Here is a 19,629-nt window from a genome sequence, read left to right on the forward strand (position 1 = left end):
GGGCTAAAAACTCCCCAGGCATTGCGAGCCGATTGTTTGCTTAGTAAATTTGCCCAGGACTAACACATTGACAGTGGACTAGAATTTTGTAGATCAAATTTGCCCATAATAGATTGCAATTTGCCCCTGGTTTTTCAGAAGGAAGCAACAGCTTGCTGGTTGATAGCTGGAGGCTGGTTCAGGACTCTCTAGGCCAGAAACAGCATACCTATGGTCCTTTGTCTTACCTGACAATGAGTAGGTGTTGGTTCGGGGCGAGGGAAGGGGGGGGAATATGCATAGCCTGCCTCCAGTCTCAGGTTTATGGGGGGGAAGACAATGCATTTCCTGTTTTGGTTGACAGAGTTCCACATGACATATATCACACCATGATGAGGCTGGGGGTGGGGTGTGAATAATATATAGTTGTCATCACCCTGGTTGTAGGCATGCACAGAAAAACTAGCGGATTAGTAACAAAGGAACCAATCCTATTTTGATTTCAGAAAGTTTTTTTAGATAATAAAATACGATATAAGATATTGTTACATTTGCTGCTCTTACTCGTTGACTCTGGTACAAGTTGATCGTCAGAATTATGTAAGTGTTTTTATGCTGTGTCCTTTTGTCCAATCAATATGCTTTGACGTATATTTGTAACAAAATAGATATACTGACAAATCTTTAAAAGCCTCATTCTTAGCTATAGTATAATGTCATTTGGAGTTTATTAGTAAGGAGAAGAGAAAATATAAGTAAATCCTTTCTTTTGATATAAGAAAATTTTGCTGAAAATGAAGTGGATTGTATGATTTTGAGAGTTAGACATAGCACGGACAACCATGACTGATGAATATGATCTGTCACTGTTGTTATGAGAACCTAGATGAAAGTTTGTCAGTACCGTCTGCTTATAGATATCCACCGGCTTCTAATTACAGGCAGGATGTTTTTCAGTAAAGTATATTTGGTAACAAATTGTTGTTTTTTCCATGCTTTAAAAATTTTTCCCTAGAAATGTTTTGAGTAAATTGTGGCACTTCCTCTATGTGTTTGGGGTTGTTGGTTTTTCTGGGAAATGGATACCAAAATTACAGATAACAATCCATGGATGGGACTCAACCCAAAACTACTAGAATCTGTACTTTAGTGGAAAAGTTAAATCCCAAATTATGACAAATATATAACTTAATACAACAAACTACTTCCTTTAAACATACAAAGCTGTTATGCTTTTAATTTTTCTGTAAGCTATTGCAAACATAAAATTTATTTCCATGTACAGTTTCTTTCTGATTTAGAACTTGGAAAATTTGTCAAATTCCTCAGACTGTATTATATTCATTTAAATTAGTATTTTGTTTGAGTATTCTTTCACGCAAGAGATTTTTAACTCCCTGAAAGTAGCATCAGAAGGATATTCACTCTTGCCAATTCCGATATCTACTGAAGCAATTGCAGAAGACCAAAGAATTTGCTAAAACCATTCCCTGGTCACAAAGTCTGTGAAGCTAGTGGGCTGGGTAATTCAGAACCCTTGTTCCCCTGGAACTAATATTTTACATGCAAAAACCAAAAACACCACACAAGATCAAAATGTTCCTTTAAGGTTGTCAGACTCCAAAGTAATGAATGTATCTTTAGTGGTGATGGAAATTGGCTGAGAAATGCCCCAGACCGTCATGTAGAAGAGCAAGAGTACAACTCTTGCAATGGTGCCAGCCAGATATTCCCTATGGTTTCAACATGAAAGTAGATTAGTGGCTGGGAGAAGAGGAAGGCGATAAGATGGGGTGGGGGCTATCTAGAAGGAGGAAGTGGGGGGAGAAGAGGGGTGGGGGACTTGTAGGAAGAGACTGAGCTGGGTGAGGTCTGACATGTTTGCTTAGTCCTTGTTCACCCATTCGGGACCAGAAATTTTCCTCTGCAGTTTGTTAATATGGTGACACAGCTGGACTGATTCCAAGTGTAGGGTCTGATGTTGCAAGGTGTGTTCCCCACCTTCTTGCTTTGACCTTCGCTTGTGGAGCTAGCCCAGACGGTGGGAAACTCACACCGAATTTAGGAAGTTAATGACATTTGGACTAAAGTTTCCCCACCAGGCTTTCAATCAAGGACTGCGAATCAATGTGGTTGAGATGATGGTCGCAGGTCTTCACAGAGTATTTGCTTCTCTGCCTTCGCTAAATGAAGTGATTCCTCAACCATGGTTCCTCCCTGCCCCTCTTCCATTGGGCTTTGCTTCTAATATTTTAGCAAGTTGCTGTCTACTGGCATTATCATTTTAGCAAATTTCCCAGGAGATCTGCCTTTGTTCTAGTTTCCTGACGGGAGATTATCCCTATTCCCAGTTCTTATCTACCCCATTACAACCAAGAGCTGTAGCCATGCCTCTCACAAAAACACACCATGGGATAAAAAAACTCCCAGCCCAACACCCCAACAACACTTTTGTCACATGAACTACTTCAGCCCCCCCTCCCGGTTCATCATGAACAAAAAAAATGACACTCCGGCAGGCAACTCCTTGCAAGTGACAAGGCAAGCAACATTTGCCTGACTTCCACAGTCTCCAGGGAGAGGAAGCCCCCGCCTAGTTGTCATCAATGGGAGGGGAGACCTGGTCGTCTATCATGGCCCTGTGTAGCTGGGTCAACCCATGGTCATCCCAACTAGGTCAGGCAGCAGTGATAACATAGCTAGGGAAACCCTTAGTGTGTGAGTGAGCTTGAGTGTGTGTGTGTCAGGCAAACTGACTGCGCTACAGTCTCCCCAAGCTTCAATGGCCATCAGCCAGTGACAGACACACCCCGTAATCACCTTATCACAGCTAGGCAAGTCTGCTTGCCTGCTCGCCCAGCCATAGTGGAGTCCATATAACCTAGCTAGCTCAGCCAAACAGTACTCCAAGCCACTCCACTCAGCCCTGCTGCCTCTCTCAAGTCACAGTAGGGCTTTACTCTTGGTTTGAATGGAGGGACTAAGGTACGACTGCGGATTGTGCCTTTGTGAGTGTGATTTTTGCTTCATTTTGTCAACTTTGTGCATAGTTTCCCCTTTTGCTTGGTTTGTTTAAACCCTGTATTGGATACTGCCGCACCTAGCCTTGATATACAGGAACACTTGAAGCATGCTTAGATGATGAGGAAGGATGTGTATCAAAGTAGTGTTGTGTAGATCATGATGGTGGACATGCAGGGATGTAGGATGTGCTTGTGGTAGATATTGCCAGCCTGTGGTTGTAGTCACTTCATCCTGAACCAACCGCCTCACTATACAGCTAACTGGACAGCCATAGCGGCATGGCAACCTCCTCACTATACAGCATGTTGGACAGTCATACCCCAACCAGCATGGGCCATCAACTCCATCAGTGGGGGAACTTTGGTATGCACTCTCAAGTTTGTCAGCGTGAGTTACTAGACCCTGTGTTATCGTTTCAGCTTTGTTTACTTGTCAAATTCTCAGATAAGATATGAGAGAGTTATTTGAAAATGTTGGCCAGGCTGTTCATGTGAATGTCGCTTGGTGTGTAAATGTGCTTTTAGCTTCAGGACCAGTACAAAAATGTCATTCATTTGGTTATTTCTTTCCTCATACAGTTTCTGAACCCACCGTTCTCGAGGCTTGCATGTATTTATGTAGCTATGAAGTTGCTATTGATCCAAACAGGCGTTATCTTTACAGGCAATTTCCTTCATTCATCCCCTTGCACTAACTCTTTCCCTTTCTCCACCTACCTGCCCCATATTCAGGCTCCATTCGCCTCCATGTTCATTTCCATAATAGCAGCTCATTCCTTTATATCCCCATCGCAATAACCAATGTATATACCTCCTTTCTGTGTGACCTCCTTCTCTCTATCCTCTCGCCATCTTGGTAAGCCTTTGCTAAAGTTGATATGCGATTTCATCAAATTTAAGCTGTCTGTCTTCAAATCCTCATGTCAATAACCAATCGTGTACACCTCCTTTCCATTTCACCTTTCTTTCTATCCACTCACCAATTTAACGGGCCTTTGCTAAAGTTAATATACAATTTGATCAAATATAAAGTGTCTGTTTTCATATATCCATGTCAATAACCAATGTATATACCTCCTTTCCATTTGATGTCCTTCTCTCTATCCATTCCACATATTAGTAGACCTTTGCTAAAGTAATTTTCAGTTTTCTCAAACTTAAACTGTCTTGTAAAAACCTTGACATCATGAAAGGCCACATATTCATCCACTTTAGTGTTTGGTTCTGTCTATTCTCATTGTAATGTATGTATGCTTGATTTCTGGACAAAGTCTGATTGTGTGCCACAAAAGACTCATCTTTGTGTGTAGTTTATGTTTCCCTATTGTTCAGTTTATTCTTCCCTGCCCAATTCTGTCTATCACTATTCAGGCCGGAGTTTCCTGTTACCATTTATCTTTGCCTGTGTCCCTCTGCACTGCTATGTAATTACCACTCCTTGCCTTCAGCCTGTATTGTGTGCCATGCATCCACGGTCCACCCTTTTCACCCTGAATGACCTTTCATTCAATCCTGCCTTCTTTCCTTCATTTTGTCCTTCATTCCAAAAGCTAATCCCCATCATGGCAGGCTTATTCCTTTTCATTCTCTCTTTCACTACACAGTTTTATCATTCATCTGTGCTGCCACCTCAACCACCATGTTAACCTACTTCTCAAATTTTCATTTTTGTTATCTGCCTCCAATCAATTTCTCCACATTTCCCTTATTTTCTTCGACAACCAGCCAAAATTCTGTGCCCCAACCCATCGTCCTCAATAAACTACCCTTCTTATTTCACCCCACCCCATTTTCCTTCCCCCCAAACTAGCACCAAGCTCCTCATCCAATTTATTCATCCTTCTTTTCTTCCCTCTCTTCCTGGCACAAGTACGTCTGCTCTGCATGCCGTCCAGCTTGATTGTGTAGTCCTGGCATGCAGCCAGCATGGCTTGAGGTGATTTCCAATGATTAGCTTTAATTGGGCCTTGTCTGGATTGCCTACACTGGGCCCACATGCCTGTACCATGCTTCTCCCTTGCCAAACCCAGGAAGACTCCAGTCCAATATATACAACCTGCAGTTTTACTTGCTACAGAGGTTCAGCCCACATACACCCTACCCTGTCAGGTGTTTGAGTCAGTGTGTGCTAGTTATGCAGGCTATGCAGACACCAGCTAGATCAGGTGGACATAACCACTGCAATATAATAACCTAGCAGTCATGGCTTGATATCATATTGTGCTCACTCTCATATGTAGATGATCAGCTTACATGAACTCAAGCCCTGTTTCTGTCAGTGGGATTCTAGTCTGTCCAAGGGTTTAGTGGAGACAGATGTGTTCTGGGTAGAGGTTGTCTGTAGAGAGTCAGTGAGTATGTCTGTGTCAGGTTGTCTCGGAGTACTTGTATGTCTGCATCAGCTGTTGCCGGTCAACATGTGCTGTAGGTCACCGATTTCTACACAGTTTGATTGATACGTGAAGAAAGGAGCCTGTCAAGTGCCGCATGTACATCTGTGGATGTTTCTGTATGATCGTCAAATTCGAATGAAATCTAGTTTCTGCATGAGTGATGGTGTCGGTCTAGACAGCAGGGATCTATGCACAGTGAGAAGTGTCAGACCTGTGCCCATTTGCATGCATTTGTGCCCATTTGTATGAAGTGTTTGTTTGCACTCTGAGGTATATCACTTGTCTGTACGTCCATCTACGATTTTGAGAGGTCACTGTTCATGTGACTTGCACAAAGTTTAGTTTTGCGTGGAGAGTACAGAGTGACATGTCTAAATTGGCACATGTCCAGTAGTACCAGACAAATGCCCTACAAGGTATCCTGACACAGTGTCAATCTACTGACTTCAAAAGCTTTCCTTCCCTATCAGGAAAAATGTTAATCTACCCTTGTACCAATCAGTGGTTGCCAAGGTAGTCTGGCTGCCTGAACTCAAGTCCTTTATTTCTCCTCCCTGCCCATCCCTGTATTCATCTCAACCCACTTATTTCTTCTCCTCTCTCATCTCACCAAACCACCCATCCTTTTCTTCTTTTGATACCTTCTCCAACACAACCCCTAATTTCTTCTTGCAACATTCCTGCTCCTATCCTCACTACCCACCCACCTCTTTAGGACAATTGTGCTTTCTTTCTCTTACTCTCTCTCTTCTTCTTCCTTATATCTGTCCCCCTCTCTCCTTTCTCTCCATTTCTCTTCCTCCTTCCCCTCTCTCTCTCTTTCTCTCCCCCTCCATCCATCCATCCATCCATTGTCAGGAGTCCAAACTAAGTGCCTGGCACATCCCAGGGTCAGGATGACATGCCTTTAGCACTAAGCTGGAACATCAAGCTATTATTGTCACAAAGTGGAAGAATTTCGGCAGAACAAGTGTACATGTTGCAGACCAAGTCACTTCTTATAGAACTGTGAATGGATCTTGCATTTAGATGTGTATATGTTTTGAAATTAGTTTCTTTTTTGTGGTGTTCTGTCAAAGATTATCATCAACGTTTGTGGGTTATGTCATAATAATGAGTTTCCTCATGCAATATTTAGGCGTGGCAAACGTTTCCATGTCAGCTGTCACTTGTGGAGCGGAATTTAGATTTTTGTTTCTCGACATGATAACTATGTGAAAATACCCCATGGTATGTCTTTATCATGCATCAACGTCATTCTGCGGTGTCCAATGAAGTATAAGCCTTGTGTTTTAATTATGATTTCACATTAGTATCAGAATTTTTCGAGCTCCTTCCTATTTGAGGTAAATAATAATGGAATTAGACGTCTTGTCTATCTTTCACATATGTCTCTTGAAAATATCAGAGCCAGGTTGTACACGTTTACAATTGAGAAATTGGCTCAATGCAGATTAATGCCCCTATCAAATGAGAAGCATGGCTTTCATTGTTAAGTCTAAAAAATGTCCCCCAAATTTGTGCGTGTAGAACAGTAGTATTGAACCAGGGCTTAGTCTGTGTGTGGAAACGCCCCTCTCTCCCACAGTGTATACTTCTGGGATGGGAACATTAATCAAATTCCACAAGTACACACCTACAATTTTATCAGGAAAAGCTATTTAACCCCTGAGCATTTACTTAAGTAATTATGGTAATTTTTATTTTTTTCTGCTACTTTGCCTTGTGTATTTAAGTAGAAATTGAGTCACTTTGAAGATTACATTTATTTAAGTCTAAGAAGGAGCAGGCGACCCACTTCAAATTAGCCTTCATGGCCAAAGTGGTTGCTTTCCCTCGCTTTGATGCATTGAAATTAGGTTGTAGATATTCAAGTTTCACAATCTGTTTTGCAAAATGGATCTGAAAAGACTGATAATTCTAAGATCTTTTCAAAGATGTGACCATGTTTAATTACAAAAGTGGCCTGATTGGTTAAGGTCTGAAATTGACATCCTATGTAAGGTCGATAGATGAAAGACTCACGGCTGGGTGTGTGTAATTTGTTTCCCCAGTAATGGCCACCTGTCACTGATCTGCTGGCCAGCTGAGGTTGACCAGCACCAGTTTGACATGGACCAGGCCTCCAGTTTGAAATTGACCATTTCCTGGTACAACATGTGTTGATGGCACCTGATTATGTAACCTATAACCCCTGACCTTCATTATGACAGATAGTGTTATAAGCACTTTTGGGGGGTAGTTTCAGTCATGTCTTGCAGGTTTCGTCTGTGAGCATGCTATTTTGCTATGTGATCACTCAAGGAACAAGTGTTTGAAGTGGGATTTCTGCAAGAGCATTACAAAACACAATCTCAAATGTTCCAACAGTATTGCGGAACAATGGGTGGGCATTCTGTCAGCTTGCTGGAGACAATGAAGACTGATTGCAAAATATTATATGTTGAAGGTGGAATGTTATCATAACGTTCAAGGGGGTTATCGGGTTATCAATGGAATATCGGGTGTGGGCATAGCCCAGCGGAGTGGTTTTATTTTGGATATCATCTTGAAGTGTTGGTATCAGGTACACTTGAAATCTTGTATGGTATTGTTATGCTTTGAAATGACAATAAACTATGACAAGGAGATTATAGAAACCTTGGATTCAGAATTAGATATGAAGCTTAAATCTTCATCTCAGGAAACAGGAATATTGATCATGAAGTGAAAATGTTAAGTGTTGTTTATGCTCTTAACAATGGAAGTTTTGTTAGTGCATTTCAGTGATCTGTAAGCAACATGTTATGCTGATAAGGCTTAAAGTTGGGGTATCATGACAGTAGTAATCATTGTATTCTTTCTCTACATCGTACATCTACTCTCACTCAAGCCTGATAGTGGTTTCTTCTACAGTAGTTGTGCTTCACTGTGCTCAGGCAACTTGGGTAGTGGGATAGCCAAAGTGAGACCGAGATCTAGGGTGATGTCGCCATATAGCAGTTTGTGAAGCCAATTCTTGATGTGCCCAGCCATGAAAAAGCTGAATTAAAACTCATTTAAAAGCTATCTAAACTACTACTACTAGGTTATTTGGACAGAATTATATTTTGCTATATTTACTCACAGCTGAAAATATTCCCTAATTGGCAGGACATTAAAGTTTGTATTTTGCTTTCCAGATCTCCATAGTAACCTCAGTCAACAGATGCAGCACTCGCCTCAAATTTACTCAGGAATTATTACGGATGATCCGACAAGAAAGGTGAGTGAAATCGACAACATTCCTTGCATGCATATTTCACTATTACAGTAAGATAGACACTAACTCGAACACACAGTTTCTGTAAAATGCAGGGAAATGACAGAGTTCATGTCAGTGCCTGTAGACAATTTCATCCTGATCCAAACTCATTCAGGCCTCACTATCTAAGACTCGTAAAGGTCCAATTTGTCTAGGAAAAACTATACCCAAGGCCTAACTATGTGCGATAATGCTTTGAGGGTTGTGTAGGTTTTGTCCCGGAAATTGCTGAGCGGGTCGTGGTGCAGAAAGCCTGACTTTGTTCTGGCTGCGTGGTTAACTAGGTCAGGTGGGAGACAAGGAAATCTACACCCCCCTGCTCAGGGCACCCCCCTTTGATGACACCCATGTGGATTACCTGCCTGAGGCAGTTGTCAATTTCACTGGCTGCCCACATCACCGCCCTCAGGCTTGTCTACCTCATACACTACCTCCCCTGTCTCCCTGGCCAGTATTGACAATGATGCATGCATAGATGCAGGGTTGGGATACAAGCAACAAGTTAGGTGGATATTGACAAAGTACAGAACCCCACTGTGGCAAGACCCAAACTTCCCACCCTGTTGATCGAGGACTTGCCTTGATATTGACAAGCTAAGAAACGGTTCGGATGTTGAGATGATGAAGGATCGATAACTGTGGATACCAACAACAAACTGTGGCTAACCAGACCAGTTTTAGAATGTGTGGACTTACAGTATGTGGGGTAGGTGCATGTATGTGGTGGATTTGCAACGCTGGAAAAGTTAACAGTGAATCGGTAGTGCTTTTTGAAGAGATCATTTGAAAACTGGGTTTTCTTTCTCCTGATTGAAATTTCTCAGCTACTATTATCTGTTAAATGTGCATTTTATATCTTCTGTGTAGAAGTAACTAAGATATGGTGTATGAATTTTACATGATTTCAGATTGCATGTTCATTATTTCATGTCATGTTGCCATGTTCGTTTAGTGTGTCAAGTATGCTGGTGTTATCCTGTGTGGTACATAGTGATTCATGCTTGGTGCTTTATCCAGTGGTATACAGTGATTCATGTACTCATATGTGATTCATTGGTATATTGCCAAGTATGCTGGTGTTATCCTGTATACAGTGGTACTCATAGTGATTCATGTATATTGCCAAGTATGCTGAAACTAATACCTTTTTTAATACCCAATGTTTGAAAACAACACTAGGATACCGAAATAGATGCTTGTACATTTCTTCTGACAAACAAAATGACTTTTACTGTAATGAGATTGTGATTCTGACACTGACATGGCAGAAAAAGGGACATATGTAGCCTTGTTCTCAAAAACAAGCTTATAATCAAACTGACAAATATGCATCCTGAAATTGTCAAACATGCACACTATGAAGCTAATGAACATACTCAGAGCGGTGCACAAATAGAAAGGTGGGGGGAGTTCATGGAAGTTTGCTTCTATAGTGTTAACATGGAGACACTCAAAATCATTACCTTGCATTAGGGGAGAGACCTAGACCCCCATGACATTAGCACTGCTGAAATTCACAAACCTAAGGGGTCACTTCACTGCAATACACACAACTGATAACTGTATAATTATAATTTTCCACAAACACCACTGGCTTCAAAATACTGACTTTGTGTATTTCATTAGTGCAGTTGTACATTATGATTAGTGTACTAACCAGCCATTTCAAACACATAACTAAGAGAGGTATTTATATAAGCAAGTTTTGCTTGTTTACCAATCCAGATTTCTTTGAAATAAAAATAATGTATAAGCCAACTGACAAAATCTTACTGTAATTGAGTGCACTGTGTTAACAATCCGAAGGACAATAATGAAATTCGGCTATGAATACTGAAAATTGACAAAAAGTATAATTCTTAAGGAGACATACTGAAGCTGCCCTATATTCAGGCCTACCAAAGAAAATTTTCGCAATGTGCAGAAAAACGCAGAAAAGCCCACATTAATCGTGGAAATAGCAACATAAACATATTACCTCGCTATTGAAACAGTGAAAACGGCAACGAAAGACTATGAACCTGCAACATTTTTGTATCAGCGAACTTTGACCTCTACTGTGCACGTGTATTACAATCAGCGCTTCTTCCAAATTTCCGAGCAAACTTCAATCACCTCGCGTAGAAAAAGTATTGAATATGTCGAAATAATTGCTGTCAATCATTTCATATGAATGGAAAGTAAAGTAAACAAGTGTGCACACAAGTATCATGATGATAAATGCCAAATAAAACAACAGAAATACTTTAAAAAGGGAATTAACTTTTGTCCAAGCTGGAAAATGTCAACATGCAGTCAAGACTTCCTCTTCCATGTGTGCATGCGCAAAATCGTAGTTGCAGGCTCTTCGTTTTTTTATCCAGTTTTAGCGATTTAAAGTTCCATTTTTACTGTTTCAGTAGCGAGGTAATATGTTTATGTTGCTATTTCCACGATTAATGTGGGCTTTTCTGCGTTTTTCTGCACAGTGGGAAAGTTTTCTTGGGTAGGCCTGGTATTGCTAGTTCATGTTGGAGTGAGTGAGTGAGTCCTGCAGTGACCAGCATAACCTATGGCCCTCCCTGTACACCTTGCCTGCCAATACAAAGGTTGTTATCGGCTGACTAGTGGTGATCAAAGTGCTTTCTTGGTCCAATGTTTTCCAGGGGGCCAGTCTCGCGCAGCTGTGTGCCCAACTCACATACCAGTTGGTTTTCAGACCAAGTCTTTCATAGTCCACCAGCACTTGGTTTCTTGCTAAACTCAAGCTGGCAAGGAGATCCTTAGGTAAAGAAAATACTCAGATGACTATGATCATTGTCAAATTGATGTCCATTTCTTGTTGTACATTTCAATTACATTTTTCCTTTCCTGAAATTCCTTACATAGCTCTTGAAATAGACATAAACATGTCTTTATCAGTGTTTGTCCACGTACATGTTTTGGAGGAGCGGAATTTACGCTGTTTGCCTAGACAATAGTTGGTTCAGATAGTAGGCTGTAGTGATTTGTTTAATACAAGCACACAATCTCTATAGTGTTTGGTTTTGAGGTTCATAAAAATTTCAAATGTTTGTAGAAAATCAATCTTAAGCAGTAAGAATGTATTGATCATACAAGTTTTTCTTTGAAACCTACAAATAAATGTGACATGGACAGTGTTCGTTTCAGAATCAATATCTTACTGAAAAATCACTTTTTCTAAAGGTATATGTGACAGGCAAGCTTTTCACCCTTGTAAACATACATACATGAATGGTAAAAATTGAAATTCATTTTTTTCTTTTGATACAAGATGAGTCAGGTTGTACAGTAGATTATGAGCAACTAGATCCTTGTCATGAAGCAACTGACTGGATTCAGTTGCAAAATGCTATTATTCACCATTGCAATTGTCAGATAAAAGATATCTTTATGAGACATAACAAAAACACAGCCTGGCAGGGTCTTTAATAATAGACTTCCCTGGTAAAATATTGTGGGTACTAAATATGAAAATCTGTGACATAGTTTAACCCCTTATGTTGTGCAGATGTAATCATGCAGATATGTGTTTAATACTGAACCAAATGATATCCTTTAACTGATACTATACATAAATTAAAATGAACACATCTGAATATAAAGAAAAACAGTATGGGGCACCTGTCAACTTAAAAATATTTGTATTCTGTAATACTGTAAACTGTTGTTTATTGGGTTAATTCATAGATTGAAATAGTAAGTGATAGGAAAAGGTAGAACGCTATTGATCTACATGAAGAGATAATGTTGTGCATGGCTGTTCCTACTACTTACCTGAGGAAAAACAGATAACATCTCAGGGGATGTTCATTGCTGAAATTATTTCAGATATTGAATTTCATCCCGCCTTTTTTATTTTTAATGACTTGCCAATTATCTCCTAAGAAAGAATGGCTCAGGCTGGCTGACAATGAAATATTGATTATGCGAATGTCCGTTGGAAGGCGAAACACTTTGGCGAATATGTGGAGTTTGGCCATGGGAAAAAAGTACCGAGAAATTGATAATTTCTGTTAATTTGATTGGAAGGGGAAAGTATGGAGTTTAAGGCAGCATATGGCATCCTACGCAAGTTACAATGTGGCATTGTTCATCTGCTACCTGACGATCACGAACTGCACGCACGATTGTCCCTGTATTTTCCTTTCCGTACGTCCTGTCACATGACCAGTACAATGGCTGTGCATTCCGCCCCCATTATCGGCCAGTTTTCCCGCTGCATACTTTGCACAAAAAGAGCCAATCAATGAAAGATGACAGCTTGCGAATGAGAAGAGCTTATTTGCATAAAGACCTCAACATCAGTGTTGAGGGCATTCAGCCTTCAGTGAATCCTGCTAGACTTGACACTCGCTTGCTTTTGTTTTATTTTCCGGAGAGAAATGGACAATATGCAAATAAGCAAACTTCAGCGAAAAATTCCATTCATTGCATGTCAGATGTTTGATGTGACCATGGGGGCAGATGCTGACGGAACATCTCTCTGGTGTTGAAAGTAGCGATGTCTTCCAATTTCAGTCGTCACACTCAGAATGAAAGACATTTAAGTGTTGTTGATTTCAAATTGTTGGAAGGTCCATGGATCCAGTTGTGTATATGTGGTTGTCGAAAAGTTGGACGGAATAATTTTGTCAGATGTTTTCGTTGATTTTTTTCCCAATTAATGTGGGTCAAATTGAACATGGTTTCACAGTTTGTTGTTTGTACTCATGAGAGATCTAGATTACTCAATGATTAAGTGATGGGGAAACAATGAGAAATCTTCCTGCAATTATGTACAACAACCATCTGAGCTCCATGGTCAAATTTCTTACACATAGCAAACAGCAAAACAAACATTCTCACTTAAAACAAAAGCCTCTCGCATGTTCAGCCAATCACATGGTGTGCAAGGAAGGAAAAACAAAGCCGATTTCAAACGAAATTCTCAAGTTCGAAAACACTAGGACGCCACTAGTCTGAGAAAAGACAAAGTCTAGATTTCCCTGTGAAATAATTAAAGAAGGCGACAGTCAGTGTTGACGCCTGCACGCTGGACTCCAGCGGACTTGTCTTGGGCCCAAGTATTGACCCATACTGAATAATTGATAATGGGAAGCTTGCTCAACTTGGCCTCCCAAGAACAGCTTGTGCTATGGACAGTACAACCCTTATAGGCTGGGTCGGGTTTTGCATGACAAAGTTTGAAAAAAATTATCAGGTCTCGCGAAGAAAGGCTCCATGGTCCCAGATGGTTGTTCCGGTTTTTTAGAAGACCATAAAAAAAGGCTGCAAAGTTGTGAAAGAAAATGTTGAAATTATTCATGAATGTTATCGTGCTGTTCCCCATATGTAAATGTGTTTCCTGATGATTCAGTCCAAACTTCAGTTGTGGAATGAGAGGGCACTTTTATTAGCATATTTTTAAATACTTGCTATTTACTATTTCTCCCCCAAATGTAGGCAGAGTAAGGCATATGCAGGTGCAAGTATAAAGATATATTGTTAAATTTATTTATTTCTTCCCCAAATGTAGGCAGAGTAAGGCATATGTAGGTGCAAGTATAAAGATATATTGTTAAATTTATTTATTCCTCCCCCAAATGTAGGCAGAGTAAGGCATATCCAGGTGCAAGTATAAAGATATATTGTTAAATTTATTTATTTCTTCCCCAAATGTGTATTTTTGTATTATTTGTCTGTTTTAAAAAAGAAATTCAATTGAATAGGTTTTCAAATGTAATCAAATGTTTCTCCAAACTGGTCCAGTAAATTTGGTGTAATATGACATTGTAGATATACACATATGGCAATTCAAAATTATGATTCAAAGTCTGGTTTTGAATACTTATTCGGTTAAGTAGCTGTTGAAATTTAAGGTAGTATACTGGTATAAAGGTTTCTTTGCACCATGCAAGGGAATTACTTCAAATGCTTTAAATCCTGGACTCAATAGTTAATCTTTTCCTTTATTTAAGCTAGAAATCCCCCTGCCTCTTGAGCCATGAGGGATTTGTTGAAAATTGTAAATCCTTCTTTTGACCCCTCGCTAGATGTAACTGATAGTCAGCCATGGCAGAGCGTGGACAAAAAAGGAGGAATTGAATGCAAATGAAAGGGAAGGAAGAAAGGATGAATGAATTGATAAGAATTAATGATTGAATCGTCAAGAATTTATGATGAGTGATTACTTTTAATGTCTGAGAGACATCACATGCAGGCTGGCTGCTATCGCTGCTGTATTAAGCTAATCCATAGACCATGAGGATTTTATGGCAATGGGTATTATTAAGGAATTTTAACCCTGGCTACCCTTAAGTAATTCTCTCCCTTTATACTGCAGCCAACTTTGACAGTTTCATGGTTGGCTGCCTCTGGACTAATGAGCTTTTCTCTCTCTCTGTCCCCCCTCCCTCCTCTCCCCCCTGTCCTAGAGCCCCTCCCTTGGGGGCATGTGTCAACATTTATCTTGGGTCACAGTCCCTAGTAGACCCACTATTGTATGCAGGCTGAATGGGTCTGCCCATAGGGGGTTCAGGGATGTTGGTACTGTTAGGGTTGAATAAGGGATTGTACTGCAGGCGGTAGACCAAGGCAGCCTTACTGCTAGCAGGCAGATTGTGTGTGTGTGTTAGTGTGCGGCCTGTATACAGAGGAGTGGTTCTGCTATCGGAGTGACCGATAAAACTGAATGAACTCATACCTTGATGTTGTGTGTGAGAGTGAGGCCGTTGCCTATGGTATGCTTTGGAATGAGTGGGGGTGAGGCTGCATGGGGGGTGGAGAGAGGAGGGCAGGGAATAGGATGTTGATTACAACACTGAGGACAGTCATAGTGGGATTGGAGATGAATGTGTAACGTGTTGTTGTGAGACTCGGAGCTTGTACTCAACTCGATAGGGAGAACAGACAGCAAGGGACAAGTTAGAGGTGAATATTGGCAGGACAGAAGAAACAAGGACGAATACAGTAGTACTGACAGCATGTGTGATTGTGTGAAAACAAACACTCAACTCTCAATGGTAAATCTTTGTTTTGCCTTTATTCATATGATATTCACATATTTTGTATTTGGACATGTTTTGATTGATCTGTACTGGTTGGCTTGACCTTAAGACTGTAATTCAGTCATTGAATCATCAACATTGAACCAGTTGTAAATCGGTTGGTAAATGAATCTAATGTACAGGCTGTGTGAATTGAGACTTGGATATGTCTTCAATGTACTGAGTTGCCTGGCAGAGTAAGGCTGTCTGTGTACTCTTCATTCCATTGAAACATGTCACAGACCACTTCAAGCTGATGTTTTTCCTCACCTGACACAGTTTCACTTTTCAAGAGCCCAAACTGCATTACTGGAGAATTTTATCAGCCCATAATCTGATTCAAAACTTCTAAACAAACACTCTGTACGTATATTAGACGAACTACACAAATTTCAGTGTTGTCACAGACTTAAAAAACAGCTTGAGACCCCAATTAATTTCATCCAAGCCCGCTGCAGTATCGTTTGAGAGCGGGTCCCAATATCCAATATCACGTGCACACCTTAAAAATCACTTAACAAGGGCCATTCAGGGCTTTCTGAAAGGCCGGTACTTTTCAAAAGCTTGGGATACGGGCTCCCTCAAAGTTTTTGTCGCAAAGTAAACAGCTGGTTCATGCCTAGAGCACCCACGCTGGTTTCTCCATACACAGGACTAGGAGCCACCAGCGGCTCAGCTGTACTGTAAGTTTCCCCTAGTTCCCTGGTCCACTCTGTTTATTTGTCTCCCCACCAAGCCTAGTGGCCGCTCTCTCCACATTCTTCAAGCCTGTGATGTTGGCTGGTTGTGGGTTAGGTTGGGAATAGACTTACGTAACTGTCAGTCACGGAGCCACTCGACCGAAATGTTTGCTTCTTTCTGAGTTTTACTTGAACACACATTCCATGGGGACAATAGTTTGTTCACTCAACTAGAAATTTGTATCAATTGCTATTTGAAAAATTGATTCCCTTACCGGTATATTGATTATTTGTCTCCAACTAAGAAGATCAATATTAGCTTGATAAACATCAGCCAAGTCCAATCTAGCTGTTCAGCGTTGCAGACATTGTGGTACATAGCAACTTGAACAGTCATGAAGTAGACATTTTTCCCACAGAACCTATGTGAATAAGATAAACTAAACAACGCTTAAAAAACAAATAATAACAGCCTTTAGGCATTGTGCATCTGGTGGGAAATAATATGTATTCCAATTTATCACTTATTAGTCATAGTTCGTCTCTTGTAAGTCATGGCATAACAATCCTTCACTGAACTCACGGAAATTCTTTTGCTTTGGATTTTAATTATCTTTTATTATCTGTGAAGGCAGTGATGTGGAACGTACTTGTGGAGGGAAGGGTTGGAGTCTCAAGGCAGCCACCTTCCCCCCAGAATGTAGGGAGCAGGGGACTTGGGGGCAGGCACCACCAATTACACTGGCAAATTCACTCGTCATCCACGCTTTTGATGTGACAGCAGTGATAGAAACATCCCCCAAAATGCCCAATAGTCTTCAGCCTCTTTTGTGTCCTGTTCAAAGGTTTGCAAGATTTCCGGCTTCCCTCTGAACTTGGAGGTTCCCTGTGGTGTTCCAGTTGAATTCATCAGTTTGAGATGTATGTTGAAGCCTTGTTCTTTGATAACCCACAAGAAAAATGTGAAATGTGTGATAATCAATTTCAGTGTGGTGTGTTGCAGCTACCTTTCTTCTTGAGCAGAGGTTGTGTGATACATTACCTCCCCATCTGAATGTACGCACGGAGTGTTGAAATACGGTTCGAGCAATTACCACTCTCCCCCATCACCTCCTTTGAAACAGGACTTGTTTGTGTCTCTTATTGCTCAAGCGACAGGGTACACATCCCGTCATTATCGTGCTTAGTTCATCTTTCTCTGTTCATTTCAAGAATATTTAGCACATTGTATTCAGCGTGACAAGCTATTTGCTTGGCAATGTGCTGGGTTTCTTGTTTGTTGTAACAGGAGAATTGCTGCATGGGCTGATCGAAAATGAGTTTGTAACAGCCATTTTGGAATGAGGCATTACAGAATATCACATACACTTTTCCTAGAAAACCCTGGACCATATTGTTTGCCCCCATTTTAGTGAGTACCGATATAGTTTCTAAGGCCAACCAGCAACCTCAAGGTTACATTCACTTCAAAAGGTTGCAGCAATAGTCATGGCAATGGTGGAAGACATCTTTGAGAAGTACTGTATTTATACTACTTGGCGAAGAACACCCATCACCTTCACTGTAAAGTAAACATGTGTTTATGGTATCAGTATTATTCATTGAAACATCATGAAAACTATTCATCATTTAATTTCATGAATATTAATGCACTTTCAAATGTTAATCATGAGATCATTTAAGACTGAAACTGGTCAATCAAAATGAGAAGTTTCATGTCACATATTCCTATCCCCAGCTTCCATTTCCCACAAATATCTCCCCTGGAAATATCACATGGCTACCCAACTCAAATAATCTAGATACATTTACAAGACCCCAAATTAGCTTGCCGATTTCCCGCCATTGTGATGTCTCTGTGAGCTGGCAGCAGCCAGGTAGCGACATCGCATCCAGGGTTACCACAGCTCCTGGCAGTGTGTGCTATCTTTATTCTCCACACACAGCTATTCACTGTGCCGCCTTGGTACTGGAGTTTAAGAGGCAATGGAGAACACTTGTCATGGTTTAGATTCAGTCTGTGTCCATAAGAGTTCATTTCATTCTTAATTATTACTCAACACCGGTACTAAATATCGTCTGTGTTTGGTGCTGTGCAATTTGAAGTTTTCTGTAGGCTCACTAGGGTTAATAAACACCTGATTCCATGGAAGATGAAGTCAAACTTGTGACACATATGCATCAATATCAATGTATGTTTGATGACTGCATGTCCTCCGTGAGTTAATGACATTTTGGATCTATTGCGAGTTATGCTGACACTTATTTTTAAAAACATTCACATGATTCATTGTTTTGGACAAACCCCTACATTGTATATATTTCAAATCTGAATTAGGATTGGTAGACTTCAGTGAATATAAATATTGGAATGACTTGTTCTATTAATACTGTTTCCTCAAAATTGGTAAATATACTTAATCTGTTTGACATTTGTCAACTTCTCTTTATATTTGTATAATGGCAGTCTAGTTGGGATGAAAATCAATTCTTTTCGCTTGGTTCTGGTTTTATCCAGGAAATAGATCTGGTGACTGAACTCACCTTAAGCTGATTAATATCTAAATGTGTTCTTACTTTTGCCAACTGCACTGTACAGTGGTTAGAATGTGACACACGGCCAAGATGTCTCCTATAAGGCAGTGCATACAATCTTGACATGCTTGAATGTTTTAGATTAATGTAATGTTTTTCTTTCTCCAGAGTGAAAGTCCAAGTAGAAAGCGGCGGAAAACGTCCGGGACCATAGTGGACCTCACTAACTCTCCCAGTCCTCCCCCTAGTAGTCAGAGGGATGCTATATTGGACGCGGCTAGATCGGTACGAAGACGAAGCTCCACACAGAGGAGAGTACCAGGCGAACGCTGCACCACACCCAGAGCAAGGAGAAGGTAAGCACCTGCTTATAAGCATGTTTGTTCATCAACCAGGGGGGCGGTGGGGTAGCCTAGTGGTTAAAGCGTTGGCTCGTCATGCCGAAGACCCGGGTTCGAATCCCCACATGGGTACAATGTGTGAAGCCCATTTCTGGTGTCCCCCGCCGTGATGTTGCTTGAATATTGCTAAAAGCGGCGTAAAACCAAACTCAGTCAGTCAGTCAGTCAGTCATCAACCAGGGCCATCTTGGGCCAGTTCTTAGTGAGTATGGTTTTAAGCCGCTTTTAGCAATATTCCAGCAATATTGGACACCAGAAATGTGCCTCACAGGTTGTACCCATGTGGGGAATCGAACCCGGGTCTTCA

At 40.7% G+C, this 19,629-nt stretch overlaps 1 protein-coding gene across 4 annotated transcripts in view; it reads left to right on the forward strand.

Moving 5' to 3' along the window:
• Positions 1-19,629, forward strand: part of LOC124258355 (E3 ubiquitin-protein ligase RNF38-like) — an 85,290-nt gene that overhangs the window by 52,201 nt on the left and 13,460 nt on the right. The window contains exons 1-3 of one of the 4 annotated variants that reach the window (XM_046692448.1): positions 2,829-3,390; positions 8,557-8,639; positions 19,090-19,277. In XM_046692448.1, coding sequence (XP_046548404.1) covers positions 3,282-3,390; positions 8,557-8,639; positions 19,090-19,277 — 380 coding nt within the window. In that variant the 5' untranslated portion in view covers positions 2,829-3,281. Of the gene's footprint in view, positions 1-2,828; positions 3,391-8,556; positions 8,640-19,089; positions 19,278-19,629 lie in introns of those variants that run through there. The other 3 variants (XM_046692449.1, XM_046692450.1, XM_046692447.1) reach the window with 3 other exon arrangements.

The sequence above is a fragment of the Haliotis rubra genome, unplaced genomic scaffold (assembly GCF_003918875.1).
Source record: "Haliotis rubra isolate DU_JTF1 unplaced genomic scaffold, ASM391887v1 Scf69, whole genome shotgun sequence".
Lineage (NCBI taxonomy): Eukaryota > Metazoa > Mollusca > Gastropoda > Lepetellida > Haliotidae > Haliotis > Haliotis rubra.